Source organism: Nomascus leucogenys, chromosome 5 (genome assembly GCF_006542625.1).
Source record: "Nomascus leucogenys isolate Asia chromosome 5, Asia_NLE_v1, whole genome shotgun sequence".
NCBI lineage: Eukaryota > Metazoa > Chordata > Mammalia > Primates > Hylobatidae > Nomascus > Nomascus leucogenys.
Window position 1 is genome coordinate 22049594 of NC_044385.1, and position 15558 is coordinate 22065151.

The 15558-nt window shown below is 54.4% G+C and overlaps 2 protein-coding genes across 3 annotated transcripts in view; both read left to right on the forward strand.

Annotated features, from left to right (window-relative positions):
- The first annotated feature begins 3394 nt into the window (after window positions 1-3394).
- LOC100597378 (left-right determination factor 1) lies at window positions 3395-6978 on the forward strand. Its single transcript, XM_003275087.3, has 4 exons — window positions 3395-4463; window positions 5228-5474; window positions 5620-5859; window positions 6168-6978. The coding sequence occupies exons 1-4, from the start codon at window positions 4214-4216 to the stop codon at window positions 6541-6543; spliced, it is 1113 nt and encodes a 370-aa protein (XP_003275135.1). The 5' UTR covers window positions 3395-4213; the 3' UTR covers window positions 6544-6978.
- Window positions 6979-10817: 3839 nt separating this feature from the next.
- TMEM63A (transmembrane protein 63A) overlaps window positions 10818-15558 on the forward strand; it is a 37246-nt gene continuing 32505 nt past the window's right edge. The window contains exon 1 of one of the 2 annotated variants that reach the window (XM_030812805.1): window positions 10818-10913. The gene's annotated coding sequence lies outside the window, so the exon portion shown is untranslated. Of the gene's footprint in view, window positions 10914-13825; window positions 14017-15558 lie in introns of those variants that run through there. The other variant, XM_030812806.1, reaches the window with a different exon arrangement.

Consider the following 15558-nt stretch of genomic DNA (forward strand, 5'->3'; position numbering starts at 1 on the left):
ATTCTTCCATATTCCCTTTCCTATCTTTTGAAAGTTGTGCTATTTGTATTAATTACAAACAAAAACAAAAACAAAAATAAAAACAAGGCCGGGCGCGGTGACTCACACTTGTAATCCCAGTACTTTGGGAGGCGGAGACGTGCGGATCACGAGGTCAGGAGATCCAGACCATCCTGGCTAACACGGTGAAACCCCGTCTCTACTAAAAATACAAAAAAATTAGCCGGGCGCGGTGGCGGGTGCCTGTAGTCCCAGCTACTCGGGAGGCTGAGGCAGGAGAATGGCGTGAACCTGGGAGGCGGAGCTTGCAGTGAGCCGAGATTGCGCCACTGCACTCCAGCCTGGGCGACAGAGCGAGACTCCGTCTCAAGAAAAAAAACCAAACAAACAAACAAACAAAAAAACAAAAAAAAATTCAGTTTCAACACCAGAGGACAAAAAAGGAAAAGGAAACAAAAAAAAAAGAAAAAAAAAAGAGAAAAAAGAAAAAAGAAACAATGTTAACACACAATTTAAAAAAATTAAACATTTAAAAAATTAGTAACAATATAAGAGACTCCTACTATTTATTGGTCACCTAGTGTGTACCAGGAGGCTGTGCTAGGCACTCTGTAGTCATCTCCATTAATACAAAGACTGCAAGAAAAATACATTATTCCCATTTTATAGGTGGAAACGTATTGTATTGAAGAATGTGGAAAACCTGCCAGTGGCTGGGTGTGGTAGCTCACACCTGTAATCCTAGCACTTTGGGAAGCCAAGGCAGGAGAATGGCTTGAAGCCAAGAGTTCAAGACCAACTTGGCCAACATAGTGAGACCCCCGTCTCAGAAAAAAAAATTTAAAAATATGACTGGGCACGGTGGCTCATGTTTGCAATCCCAGAACTTTGGGAGGCTGAGGTGGACAGATCACTTGAGGCCAGGAGTTTGGGACCAGACTGGCCAACATGGTGAAACCCCCGTCTCTACTAAAAATACAAAAAAATTAGCCAGGCATGGTGGCGGGTGCCTGTAATCCTAGCTACTTGGGAGGCTGAGGCAGGAGAATCGCTTGAACCCAGGAGGCGGAGGTTGCAGTAAGCCAAGATCACACCATTGCACTCCAGGCTGGGCAACAAGAGCGAAACTCCATCTCAAAAAATTAATAAATAAATAAAAAAGAATAATATTAAAAAATTAATTTGAAAAAGTAAAAGAAAACCTGCCAGAGGCCACACAGCTAGTAAATGTGAGTGGCATAGCAAGGTTTGAACTCACTCTTGCCAAGAAGGGTGTCATGCTAGACCCCCAAGCAGGCAAGCTGGGAGGGCACCACCTTGGAGAGACCAAAGAAAAGACCCAGAGACAGCAGGCGTCTTTATTCAAGGGACTTACGCACAGGGGGAAGTCCAGGAGAGGCAGGCTGGACAGGAGCAACCGCTGCCATTTGTGAAAAGCATGCAGGTTATGTAGAAACCTTCCCATTGCAACTTTTGTTTGTTTGGTTGGCTTTTTTTGAGACAAGGTCTCACTCTGTCACCCAGGCTGGAGTGCAGTGGTGCAATCTCTGCTCACTGCAACCTCTGCCTCCTGGGTTCAAGTGCATCTCCTGTCTCAGCCTCCCGAGTAGCTGGGACTACAGGCGTCCGCCACCAAGCCCAGGTCGTTTTTGTATTTTTAGTAGAGTCGAGGTTTTGCCATGTTGGCCAGGCTGGGCTCAAATTCCTGACCTCAAGTGATCCGCCCACCGTGGCCTCCCAAAGTGCTGAGATTATAGGCGTGAGCCACCACGCCCAGCCCAAAACCTTCACATTGCAACTTCCATCTAGCAACCTCTACTTAGCAGCCTCCACCTACCTCAAAACAATGGACCTCTGTTCCTTGTATAGCCTGTGTTCCAAGTAACGGGCCAGGGGCCTGATGTTCTTCATAGTTAAACATAATTAAACATCCAGGTTGGCCGTTCCCAGGGTCCATAGCTTTGAACACAGAACAAACATCACCAAGGGACAAAGGGTCCTTCCCAGGCCATGCTTGAGTTGTTGCTGTCTGGCAAGATGTGCCCACCACACAAAGGCGCTGGATGAACTGCAACGGGTCCCTATTCCTGGTTTGTTTCCCACCCTCCTCAGCCCAGATGGAGCCCCAGGGAAGGCCCCCTGATGATGCCAGAGTCTGAGCTACTTTGGGAGAACAGGAAGGGCCCACACTGGGGGTGCCTGGAACCACCAAGGAGCCACATGGGCCCCCAGGCCTGGGGTCAGGGAGGTTGATGGTGTGGGTTGGGGCAGCCCAGGACACCTGGACTGGCCTTGGGGCATTTCCTGAGCACTCTCAAAAGTATCTGCCCCTGCCCAGGAAGGGGGCAAAAGCCACCCTGGAGACCCTAGATGCTGGGCTCTGACTTAGAAGCCACTCCACTCCTGGACTCTTAGCTTTGCTGACCTCAGAGCCCAGGCCTGAGTCCAGCTCATCCCCATCCATGAAGGCCCCAGGATGACCTCTGACCCCCATGTTTTCCCATGGCCCTCACTTGGCAACCTGGCCTCTGGTTGGGGTCACATCCTGGCCCACCAGGGGCAGGAGGGTGTTCAAGGGCACAGGGCCCCACTCCTCATCCACCCTCCTACCTGGGCCCCCTCCCCCTCTCCCCAGCATGGCCAGCCCACTGCCCTCCAGTGCCCTTAGCTCTGGGCCCAGGGCCAGGTCCAAATGTGCTCTGAGTCAGGGTAGGGATCACTCATTCCCTTGCCCCGCTCTCCTCCCTTAGACAGAAGATCTGGTTCTGGGGCCACTTTACCATCTCAAGCCCAATCTGGGCAGACCCAGGTGGGGATGGCTGGGGAAGCCAGGCTCCTTCTTCTGCATGACAAAGGGTGGGGCTGCCCTCCCTCCTGGCAACACTTCAGACCATTGTAAACAGTCTCCCAATCCACATTTGCTTTATTTTTCTGACCTCTGGCTAGTGTTGCCAGATCTAGCAAATAAAAATACAGGACTCTGGTGAAATTTGAATGTCAGGTAGACAATGAATAATTTTTTTGGTATAATTATGTCCCAAATAGTGCCTTGTATTTTATCTGGTAGCCCTACCCATGACTGATCACTCAAATGTTTTATTTCCCCAGCAAAACTCTTCAACCAGCTCACAAATCCACATTCAGGATAGGGGTCCTCTGTCTTGGTGGATTGTCCCGCTGCCCCAGCCTAGACCTGATCACCTGGATTGAGACCACCTGGCTCCCTTTAGGGCATAGGCTGTAAATTATTTGAGTGTACCAAGAACTTTGTGAATTACAAGACCTGACTTTATATGAACATTCATCATTAACTTTGTGAGCTTCGGGAAGTTGACATCTCTGAGCCTTGGTTTTTTTTCAGCTCAAAAATTGGGAGAGGTTGCCATGAGCTGAGACTGCGCCATTGCACTCCAGCCTGGGCAACAAGAATGAAACTCTGTCTCAAAGGAAAAAAAAAATTGGGGGAGAAGGTAGCCTGGATATTCCTTTCAACTCTAAACTCTAATTCTGTGAACAGCAGAGATGAGGGAGAGGATGAGGCTCCTTCCTTTTTGGACAAAACCCCATTGGAACTAAATGCTCCTAGGCTCCCTTGCCTAAGAAGGTCAACCCAGAACAGTGGGAAATCTGGTTTCACAACTGGGGACCACCAGCTCAGGATCTCATGAGGCCCCAGGACCCTCTGAGCACGGGCCCAGATGCTCATCCCTGCAGACTGGATTGGCCCTTAGAGAGCCCTGGCGTTGCCTGAGGCGTTCTGGTTCCTGTCGATTGTTTGGTTGCAGCAAGGAACAAGACTCTAGGTCCACTTACCAGCAGCTGGGGGAACTGAGCCTCTTACAGAGAATGAGAGCCCCACCTCTACTCTAGGAAATGAGCTTTTTAATTTAACTGGTAAGGCCTCAACCCACACCAGGGGTTCATGACCATTGTACAGATAGCTGTAGCCAGCTGTTCACAGTCCAGACAGACTTGCCCTATCTAGACAGCCCCCTCCTCCCAGCTCAGGGACCTGTCTGGCTGTGAGCTCCCAGGAGGTCTCAGGGGTGTGACCTCCCTCCCTCCTTCCCTCCCTACTCCCTACCTCCTCCCTCCACCCCAGGCTATAAAGCTGCCCAGGCTTGGCTCTCAGCACATCCAGCTGCCTGAGACCCTCCTGCAGCCTTCTCAAGGGACAGCCCCACTCTGCCTCCTGCTCCTCCAGGACAGCACCATGCGGCCCCTGTGGCTCTGCTGGGCACTCTGGGTGCTGCCCCTGGCCGGCCCCGGGGTGGCCCTGACCGGGGAGCAGCTCCTGGGCAGCCTGCTGCGGCAGCTGCAGCTCAGAGAGGCGCCTACCCTGGACAGGGCCGACATGGAAGAACTGGTCATCCCCACCCACGTGAGGGCCCAATACGTGGCCCTGCTGCAGCGCAGCCACGGGGACCGCTCCCGCGGAAAGAGGTTCAGCCAGAGCTTCCGAGGTGAGGCCCTCCCTCCCTGCTGCCCCTGATCCCATGGGGCAGGTCAGATGTGCCCACTCCGGTGGTGTCAAAGGGCTCCTGGCCTTGCAGAGGTCTGTGGGAGGCTGGGTGAGGGCCACGGTCTAAGGGACAGTGAGGTGGGGCCGGGCCTGTGAGGATGGAGGGGCCTCAGCATGCAGTGGTGCGTGCAATCAGGACTCTGGGGGTCTGTTTTCATACTGCCACTCTGGTCTGAGTTCTACTTGGAGCATATTGCTTTAAAATCACCTCACAACCGTTTGCTCACGTGGAACTGGGGTATAACTATGTCTTGCCCATCTTCCAGCATTGTGAACATCCAAATGAGTCATTGTAAACAGAAGCGTGTTTGGGTAACTGAAAAATACTGTACTTAAGCAGACCACCTGGGTTATACCTGGCTGTCAGGGGTGCAGCTGGGCCTGAATCCTCCTGCAGCCTCTCGCCTCCCTAGCTCCTCAGTGCCCAGAGTTAGACCCAATGCCAGGCACCTGGGTGAGGATTCTGCTCCCAGCATCTCAGCTGAGGCAAACTTGCTAGCCAGGGTCCCACAGGCGCCCCTGCCTGCTGGATGGAAATTGTTACTAAACAAGGCCCAGATCCAAGGGAGATTTGTAAACTAGGTTTGCCCCAGAGATAGAACAGGGCCGGTGTCTCCTGGCCTGGCTGCCAGCTCAGTGGCCCTGCCATCCTCAGAGCTCCGCTGGAGTCGGGGGAGGCCCTGCTGACCCTGCTCTTGTCCCCAGAGGTGGCCGGCAGGTTCCTGGCGTCAGAGGCCAGCACGCACCTGCTGGTGTTCAGCATGGAGCAGCGGCTGCCGCCCAATAGCGAGCTGGTGCAGGCCGTGCTGCGGCTCTTCCAGGAGCCAGTCCCCAAGGCCGCGCTGCACAGGCACGGGCGGCTGTCCCCGCGCAGCGCCCGGGCCCGGGTGACCGTCGAGTGGTTGCGCGTCCGCGACGACGGCTCCAACCGCACCTCCCTCATCGACTCCAGGTGGGGGTCGCGCGGGTGCGCAGGGCAGGGGGAGGGGGCTGCTCGCCCGGCTTGGGGGCGGGGACGCGGGGGACGGCGCAGGGTCCTCGGGGCCCGTCCCAGTCTCCGCCCTCAAGCGGCGCTGGGTCTCTGTGTCATGTCTCAGGCTGGTGTCCGTCCACGAGAGCGGCTGGAAGGCCTTCGACGTGACCGAGGCCGTGAACTTCTGGCAGCAGCTGAGCCGGCCCCGACAGCCGCTGCTGCTACAGGTGTCGGTGCAGAGGGAGCATCTGGGCCCGCTGGCGTCAGGCGCCCACAAGCTGGTCCGGTTTGCCTCGCAGGGGGCGCCGGTCGGGCTTGGGGAGCCCCAGCTGGAGCTGCACACCCTGGACCTTGGGGACTATGGGTAGGTGCTGAGGGTCAAACTGGTAAGCCAGAATAAAGAGACAGGCAATTAAATTTATTTTGAAATGGACAACTTTTCAGAGTGCTGTGGGAATGAATGAGACAATGTATACAATTCTTCCTCTGACTCTTAGGAGATCCTCAGTAAATATCGGTTATTAATTTTCAAGTTATTTCTAGCTGTCCATAGTATATCACAAACATCCAGCTTTTTGAAGTTGAGAGGTGGATCATAAATCTCCATCCCAGATGCCCTCTGACCTCAGCCCTCCCAGCTGACCGCTGACCCTGCTCTCTTTGCCCACACAGAGCTCAGGGTGACTGTGACCCTGAAGCACCCATGACTGAGGGCACCCGCTGCTGCCGCCAGGAGATGTATATTGACCTGCAGGGCATGAAGTGGGCTGAGAACTGGGTGCTGGAGCCCCCGGGCTTCCTGGCTTATGAGTGTGTGGGCACCTGCCAGCAGCCCCCAGCAGCCCTGGCCTTCAAGTGGCCGTTTCTGGGGCCTCGACAGTGCGTCGCCTCAGAGACTGCCTCACTGCCCATGATCGTCAGCATCAAGGAGGGAGGCAAGACCAGGCCCCAGGTGGTCAGCCTGCCTAACATGAGGGTGCAGAAGTGCAGCTGTGCCTCGGATGGGGCACTCGTGCCAAGGAGCTCCAGCCGTAGGCGCCTAGTGTAGCCACCGAAGGACTTGACTTGTGTGTGTTTCTGAAGTGTTCTAGGGTACCAGGAGAGCTAGCAATGACTGAACTGCTGATTGACAAGTGCTCTGTGCTCTCTAGTGAGCCCTGAATTTGCTTCCTCTGACAAGTTACCTCACCTAATTTTTGCTTCTCAGGAATGAGAATCCTTGGCCACTGGAAAGCCCTTGCTCAGTTTTCTCTATTCTTATTATTCACTGCACTATATTCTAAGCACTTACATGTGGAGATACTGTAACCTGAGGGCAGAAACCCCAATGTGTCATTGTTTACTTGTCCTGTCACTGGATCTGGGCTAAACTCCTCCACCACCACTCTGGACCTAAGACCTGGGGTTAAGTGTGGGTTGTGCATCCCCAATCCAGATAATAAAGACTTTGTAAAACATGAATAAAACACATTTTATTCTGTAATTTTGTAATTTTCTATTTTATTTTAATTAATTATTTTTGAGACGGAGTCTCACTCTGTCACCCAGGCGGGAGTGCAGTGGCCCAATCTCGGCTCACTGCAGCCTCCGCCTTCCAGGTTCAAGCGATTCTCATGCCTCAGCATCTTGAGTAACTGGGATTACAGGCATGTACCACCACACCAGGCTAATTTTTTGTATTTTTATTATTATTATTTTGAGACAGAGTCTCGCTCTGTCGCCCAGGCTGGAGTACAGTGGCGCTATCTTGGCTCACTGCAAGCTCTGCCTCCCGGGTTCACGCCATTCTCCTGCCTCAGCCTCCCGAGTAGCTGGGACTACAGGTGCCCGCCACCATGCCTGGCTAATTTTTTGTATTTTTTAGTAGAGACGGGGTTTCACTGTGTTAGCCAGGATGGTCTCGATCTCATGACCTCGTGATCTGCCCTCCTCGGCCTTCCAAAGTGCTGGGATTACAGGCGTGAGCCACTGCACCCGGCCTAATTTTTTGTATTTTTAGTAGAGATGCGGTTTTGCCATGTTGCCCAGGCTGGTCTGGAACTCCTGACCTCAAGTCATTCAGCAGCCTCAGCCTCCCAAAGGGCTGGGATTACAGGCATGAGCCACTGCGCCCAGCTGTAATTTTCCATTTTAATCAAAGCTCTGCAAATTGAGGAAGGAGCAGAAAGTTCTACAGAGATTAGGTCAACCTGACTGTAAAACTAAGGAAAGAGCTTGAGTTGGCGAAGACTTGGCAAAGATCTTGGTTAAGTAATACAGGAAACTAGGATTAAAATGCTTTCAGGGCCAGCACAAGGGCTCACTTCTGTAATCCCAGCACTTTGGGAGGCTGAGGTGGGCAGATCACTTGAGGTCAGGAGTTCAAGACCAGCCTGGCCAACATGGTGAGACTGCATTTCTACTAAAAATACAAAAATTAGCTGGGCATGGTGGTGTGCGCCTGTAATTCCAGCTACTCGGGAGGCTGAGGCATGAGAATGGCTTAAACCCAGGAGGCAGAGGTTGCAGTAAGCTGAGATCGCACCACTGCACTCCAGCCTGGGCAATAGAGCGAGATTCTGTCTCAAAAATAAAAATAAAATGCATTCTGATTCTAGTATATATGGTACCCGTCCTCCCAGAATTGATACAGAAATTTCTTTTTTTTTTTTTTTTTGAGACTAAGGCTGGAGTGCAGTGGTGCGATCTTGGCTTACTGCAAGCTCCGCCTCCTGGGTTCACGCCATTCTCCTGCCTCAGCCTCCAGAGTAGCTGGGACTACAGGCACCCATCACCACGCCCGGCTAATTTTTTTTGTATTTTTAGTAGAGATGGGGTTTCACCATGTTAGCCAGGATGGTCTCGATCTCCTGACCTCATGATCCGCCCACCTTGGCCTCCCAAAGTGCTGGGATTACAGGTGTGAGCCACCGCGCCCGGCCAATACAGAAATTTTTTTGTTCTTGACACTTTGACTTTCCTGGGCATAGTGATTGGGCTTTATTCCAATCCCACTTGCATCAAAATAAAATCTGTGATCAAAATTATCATCTATACTTAGAGAAGAAAATAAAGCTTCAGAGGATCTGGAATTTATAGCTATAAGAGCTGTGCAGCTGGGCGCGGTGGCTCACGTCTGTAATCCTGAGGATCACCTAAGGTTGGGAGTTTGAGACCAGCCTCACCAACACAGAGAAACCCCATCTCTACTAAAAGTATAAAATTAGCCGAGTATGGTGGCACATGCCTGTAATCCCAGCTACTTGGGAGGCTGAGGCAGGAGAATCGCTTGAAGCCAGGTGGAGGTTGCAGTGAGCCGAGAGTACACCACTGCACTACAGCCTGGGTGAGAGAGTGAGAATCTGTCTCAATAAGTAAATAATTAATTAATTAAAAATTTAAAAATAAAATAAAATAGTGATTTTACAAGCACTTCACACAACTGACATAACAAAGGCTGTGGCTATCTCAACTCACATTTCGATCCATCAAGGCCTTCTCTTGATTTTGAAACAACCTTAACCTACTCAAGAACAAATTTAGAAATCCTTTCTCTCTCCGAAATCTTTGTCAGTGGCTCCAGCATTCTAATTACCAAGACCTGAACCTTGGACTTGCCTGGACCCATGGCACAGACCAGACAGGTGGGGGCACCATTCATTGAGGAAGGAAGGAGGACAGGCGGGTGCAGGAGTGGGGAGTGGAAGGAAGATTGGACAGGGACAGTCTAAGGAGCCAATGGGGAGTCCAGGGGCCACACCCAGGACTCTGCAGACGGTTAGATGTGCAGGTAAGAGAGCGGGGAGGAGGGATGGCCAGGCGCAGCTATGGAGGGACAAGGGCAGAGATGATACTTGGGGGGCACAGAGGAAAAACCCTGGAAAATAACTAGTGGCTAGAGGTTTGGGGAGAGAAGGGGAAAGCCAGATGGGACAGAAAAGAACTGAGAGAGGCAGGAAGAGACGCTCCCTGCCCCACCCCTGGATAGCCACAGACTGGCGCTAGAATCAGCGACAGGGAGGTAAGGAGGATTTCTTTTTTCGAGACGGAGTTTCGCTGTTTGCCCAGGCTGGAGTTCAATGGCAAGATCTTGGCTCACCGCAACCTCCGCCTCCCAGGTTCAAGAGATTCTCCTGCCTCAGCCTACTGAGTAGCTGGGATTACAGGCATGTGCCACCATGCTCGGCTAACTTTGTATTTTTAGTAGAGATGGGGTTTCTCCATGCTGGTCAGGCTGGTCTCGAACTCCCGACCTCAGGTGATCCGCCCGCCTCGGCCTCCCAAAGTGCTGGTATTACAGGCATGAGCCACCGCGCCCGGCCCTAAGGAGGATATTTTTATACCGTTACAGAAAAAGATGAAAGCTCAGAAATGGAAGAGAGGTCGGAGAACCTGCAAAGCCATGCATGTGGGGTGAGGACTGCTCAGAGCTCAGAGGTTTGGTGCTGGAAGGGACCTGAGAGGAAGCTTTGGTCCAGCTACTCATTTCACAGATAGGGAAACGGGCCTGCGGAGGGGGTGGTTTGCTCCTTGATTCCCAGGGCGCGCTGTCCTCCCCGAACCCAGCCTCGCTTCCTGCGCAGCGCCCAGCAGTCCCTGGCGCGGCGAGCCGGCTCTGCCCTCGCGAGCTTGCGGTCCAGTTGTGGAGGCCACCGGCTCCCTGGAAACATCTGGCTCCGGGCCTGGAGGCATGCTGCGCTCTCGGAGCTGGGCTGGAGTTGGTGCCCTTGGCGGCCCTGGCTCGGGCAGTAATGGACTTGGCCCCAGGGAGCGTTGGAAATGCTGCGACCCGCCCCTACATTTTTGCCCGAACGGAGACCCTCCGGGCTTTCACGGTCCGGCCTTCTACAGCGGCGGGGGAGCCGCGGCCTCTCGCAGGGCGCTCCGCGCGGTCCCCGACTGCCCAGAGCCGAGGTGCGGGCTGAATCCTGCTGAGCTCCCCAGGCTACCACCCCGCCATCCCCACTCTCCCGGGGCGGGTCTAAGAGCTCTTCGGGGAAATTCAAAGCACTACAGGGACCAACGTTTGCAGATGCTCTCCCTGCGCTGCGACCAGCCTGTGCCTGGCCCAGGTCTCCCGGAGGCGTCCAGAGACTGGGCTCGTGCCGAGGGACGGAAGAGGGTGCGCCCCGGCGGATCCCTTCTTGGAGCATGGACGTGAGCTGGCCGGTCCGGGGCTTGCAGACCTCTGGGAGGAGCTGCGGGGCTGAGCGGCGACCAGGAGGCCAGGCCGGGGCGGAGGACCGCCGACGGCCACCGCGGGAGGCGCAGTCGGCTGCGTCCAGGCTCGCGCCGGCGCGGGCCAAGGCTCCAAATTGGGCAAGCGGTGGCCGCAGCTCTGCGCATGTGCAGGAGGCGCCAGAGTTTCACTTTGTAACTTTTAAGTGGTCGGAACACGCCCCGCGCGGCTGGGTCCCGCCAGACACGCCGCCGCCGCAGGTACAGGGGACAAGGGGCGTGAGGAGGGGAAATGCGCCCTCTGCCTTTCCTGGGACGTGCGGGGCCGGGTCCACGTCGGGGTGCGCGCCAAGTGTCCGGTTCCGGAACGGCTCCCAGCCTCCGCAGACCCCAAAGCCCCGGACCCCAAGCAGGGAGTGACGACGCGGGATTGGGTGGGAGGAGAGAGGGTTTGGGCAGGGGACGCCGCGCCCCCATTCCAGCCCTGCGCTCCTCGGGACTTCCTGGCGGCTTTTCAGGACTTCCCTCTCCGGCTTCTCACTTTCAGAGCTGGTACCTCCTTCTTCCCCACCCCTCTCTTTGGGATTTGTCGGCGGAGTCCGACCTCCCACCTAACTAGGAGCGCAGCTGTGGGCTCCTCTGACCCTATACGAGGCCGGGCTGGCAAAGGGCCAGGCGTCCGAGTCTCCTGACGCCAGGAAGGCAGAGGCCACTCTCGGGCTGTCCCTGAGTGACCACTTCCTGCAGCCTTGGCAGAGACCTGAGGAGGGAGGCTGGGGACTCGGGGACTGGGGGGAAGGGCGGGGGCGGAAAGGGTGAGGCGAGCTCTGCTAAGAAACCAAATCCGCAGAGGTTCCAGCACCTGATAAGACTAGCTACCTGAGGCCCTGGAGGGGCCTTGGTCATTCAGCCTTAGGCAGGTGGTGACCTCTTCAACGGCAGGGGTGGACAGCGTAGTGGACCTACTGACTCTCCCTTAACACCTGTCAGGTCATCCTCAAGTCTGCTGTGCCTTCAGGGGTATATGAAGGGAAGCCGAGGCTCCTTTTCCCTTCACACGCCCCTCTCCTTTGTTTAGTGTGGGGGCAAAGGTCTCTCCTAGCTGTTCATTGGGCTCTAACAGAGAAGACGTCAGGTGGGGTCCTGCCCTTGTGTTTCCCATTAGCTGGAGGGGCGACTTAAAATAAAGGCAAACAGCTTCTAATTGCTTGCTAGGGCCAGGTCCTGGGCTAAGTGCTTTACAGGTGTTGTTTGGGATCTGTGCCTCCCAACAGCCCCGTGAAAGTCATCACTCTCATCACTCGCATTAGCCAAGGCACAGAGTGGTTAGGCTGCTTGTCTGAACTGCGTGGTGCTGAGACCCTAACTCCAGAGCCTGCTCACAAAATCCCTGAGCCACACTGCCTCTGGTTTCAGCCAGGGGCTGTGTCATTTCCTTTGTGCTCCAGGGTAGAGGTAAACAGTTGTCCAGGTTACTGGGTCCTGTTTGGTATTGCCATAAGGAGAAGTTTGTACTTTACTTTGCAACCTTATTCTGCATCTGAAAGACCAGAGTTAGCTCCTGAGGCAGAAGGCCTGGAGCTGCTTGTAGTTTTGCTATCGTCATCACAGGATTGAAAGATTTGGTGATGATAAAATTACCCTGAATTTGTATGGGCCTTCTTGCAAGAACGAACAATATCCATATACTTCCTGCAACATTCTGCTGGTATTTCTAGAGCTTGTCAAGTTGGCCACCAGGCCAGTCCTTGCTGCCAATGGAGACTGGCAGTGGGTTAGCATAGGTAGGTTACTTTGGCAAGTTTAGACCAGCTGTTGGATTTAGCCCTCTCCCACTGGCCACAATCAGACACTTGCCTGCACATGGGGTTGGGAGCTTGAAGTCACCTGCTGCCCACTCTGGCTCTTGGGCCTCAGCAGTAACTCTTGGCTTTCCTACCCTCAGCATATTGAGTAGGAATAAGGGGATGAATGGAGAATTTCTGGAAGGCACAGGTAAGTAAGTGCTAGGCATTCACATACATCTAGGATGACTGAATATTGCCAGGGGTTCTCAGCCAGGCAGTGCCACTGCAACCACAGTGCCTAGCTGCTGGTTTGGCCTCCTCTCTACAGCTCCCAGCTGGGTGCTCCCCTCCCCCTGCCTTCTCCTCAGCCTGGCAGCACTGTCCCATGGTGTCTGTGTTCCCAGCTGCCCGCGCAGAGCGTGCCTGTTTGTGAAGATGCAGAGGAGCTGTCCCATTGAGAGCCAGAGGGAGGGAGCTGTTTCAGGGGGATCTGGACTTTATGTGTCTAATGGGCAGGGACAGGCTGAGACTGAGCTGAAAGGTCTGAGAGAGACTGTGAGTCCCCAGAGCTGTGCCCTAACCTGGGTGCTCATCGGAGAGGGCAGACAGGACTGGCCACCTGACCTTACCTCCATCTCAGGCTGATAGTATTTGCTAGCCACCTCCCTGAGTTCTTATCAAACTTTGTCAAACCACCCTGGGAAGCCTATTTGGCAAGAGACAAGTGACTTAGAGGCATGACTGGGGCTGGAGGGAGGGGGAAGAGGAGCCGCAGGTATTTCCCTCCGTGGAGGCCTCTCTCCTTCTCTGAAGCACTGGCGAGGGTATGCCACTCCCAGCACCACCACAGCACCCTCCCCTTTCCAGGGACAATGCTCCCTCTGTGAGCATTTTATGGGAATGTTTTTTCTTTCCACTTCACTTTTCAAGCCTTCCTTGTTCATGCTGCTGTGTTCCCTTTTCTTGATTCTAGCTCTTGGGGAACCGTGGGGAGCCTCCCCAGTAGCACTAGCCCTTGGGGCCCAGGTGAAGTCCTTTGCTTGGGGCCCTACCGTGAGCCCATAGCCTCCAGGGTTTCTGTGGGAGAGGGCTGCTCCCCTAGCCCCCAGCAGGTCCTTGAGCCATTGGCAAAGAGGACAGAGGCTGGGGCCACAGGTGGTGCTGGCCGAGGAAGGAGGAGTAGGGTCGCACAGAGGAGCACTGGCGGATGGAGAACCAGTTCTGGGAATTTGGGGAGAGATCCAGGCAGGAGGGAGCCCACTGGGCAGAACCTAAAGCTCCATATGGGCAGCATGCATACACGGGTGTGTGCTGGAGGGTTTCCATCCAGACCCCTACACTGGAAAAGGGTGGCTCCCATGCGATGCTGGGTGTCTGATCCTTCAGGAAAGTCTACAGGCTGGTGCCCCAGGACTCGCTGGTCAGGAAAGCCCTGCAGGATATGAGTGTTAGGCCTGAGGCCTGGCCCTTGGCAGCTTGGGAGGTGGCCGGGGCTGCTTTTGCCCTTGCCAGAGACCGCTCCAACTGAGGACCTCTCTAACGGGCCCATCCACAGTCCTTCCTTCCCCTAGTGTCTGGTAAGTGTGAGGACAGGAAGGAGGAGGGGTAGGTGGTGGCCTCAAAGTGTTGGGCTGGAGTGTTCCATTGGGTGGTGCCACTAGGGGGTTTTAAAGGGAAGCCAAGAACATCTGTGTTCCAGAGGTCACTCCTGTGACACTCTGTTCAGAGCCAGCAGCCCCATGACTCTGGCATCACAACCCCCACTACCTCCAGCCATTGCCAAGTCTCTTAGAAGGTTGAGAAAGTGACTTGGCTCTCTGTGGGATGCTCCCATGCTCTTGGGCTTTCCACTCATTCACCCTTCCTGTGCTTCGTGTGTGTGTGTGTGTGTGTGTGTGTGTGTAGGTGTCCATGTGTGATTGTCCCCAGCACTGCAGGCCTAGGGGTTACCCAACATACACACCTCACCAGCACTACTGGTATCTAAACATCTGTTTGGGTTCTCTGTATCTTTTCTTCTTGTTCTCAAGATCTTTGTCCCTGTAACAGCTAGAAGCACCAGACGTAGCAGAAACATCCCCTGGGAATTCTAGATTTACCAGATTTGGCCAGGTGGGATCTTAAGTCCAGGCTGAATATGTGTTCTGGCCGTTCAGCCACAGCATGAGAACTTGGACACTAACTCCCGGGCCTCTGGGGTCAGGGGACAGACACTGGAGATTTCTATTAGCTTCACCAGGGGCACCAGGAGCCTCAGGAAGGGAAGGTCAACAACCCAGCCTGGAGCAGTGTTTGCTTTGGAAATGCTGGGCCTTGCAGTTAGACTGATGGTACCCAGGAGGGTTATGTGTGTGTGAAAGAGCGGAGCTGGGGGACCCAGAGGTCCCTGAGGAGGCCCTGGGACTCCTGACTCCCTCCCCATCCCTACCCTAGACCACCCCCTTTGCTTTCTCCTCTGTGGCAAAGTAAAAAGAGAACTAGCATCTGAGAGTCAGGACATTGGGTTTGGGATTCAATTCTGCCCTGAACAGCCCCTTAACCTTACCTTGGGGCAAGTTATTAAACCTCTGAGGTTTGGTTTCCAAGTATAGCAGATGGACCCATCTCTGAGGTCCCAGCCCTGACATTCTGTGAGCAGTGAGAGTGAGGTGTTGTCTGTGGCTCGTGGATGGACCATCGTGAATACTTGGATGTTCCCTTCTTCCCCATTTGTTTATCCCTGCGTTTTCCGCTTCCTGCCTTTGTGTGCCTTTCTCCCTCTCCCCTGCCTGTACTCTAGATCTGCTAGTGGCTTCTGCAGGAGTGACTTTCCCAACATGAGCCCTTGAGGCTAGAGGAACTTTAGGACTCCTTAAGCCAGCAGCTGCGGCAACTCTGTCCCTCCCTTGCTCCATGTCGCCCCCTCTGGGGATCTGCCCACTGTGTCCTGGATGAGCCATCCACTGTGACCATCTGATCCCCCGAGATTGTCCCATAATGGAGCCATTCTCTGTGGACACTGCCAGGCACGCAGAGGTCCAATGTCTGGCTCTCCCGTACTCCTTGCTGCTGGCTCCCTGTGCCCGACCAGTCCCGGGGAAAATGCCCACCTTTGGCTCCGCCAGCACTGGTGGGAACCT

What these genes read in the sequence shown, in the direction of transcription:
- LOC100597378 (XM_003275087.3), top strand. Translation starts at nt 4,214, where the DNA reads ATGCGGCCCCTGTGGCTCTGCTGGGCACTCTGGGTGCTGCCCCTGGCC. An exon ending in GTTCAGCCAGAGCTTCCGAG is followed by an intron (nt 4,464 to 5,227) that starts GTGAGGCCCTCC and finishes TCTTGTCCCCAG; the next exon opens with AGGTGGCCGGCAGGTTCCTG. An exon ending in CTGGACCTTGGGGACTATGG is followed by an intron (nt 5,860 to 6,167) that starts GTAGGTGCTGAG and finishes TTGCCCACACAG; the next exon opens with AGCTCAGGGTGACTGTGACC.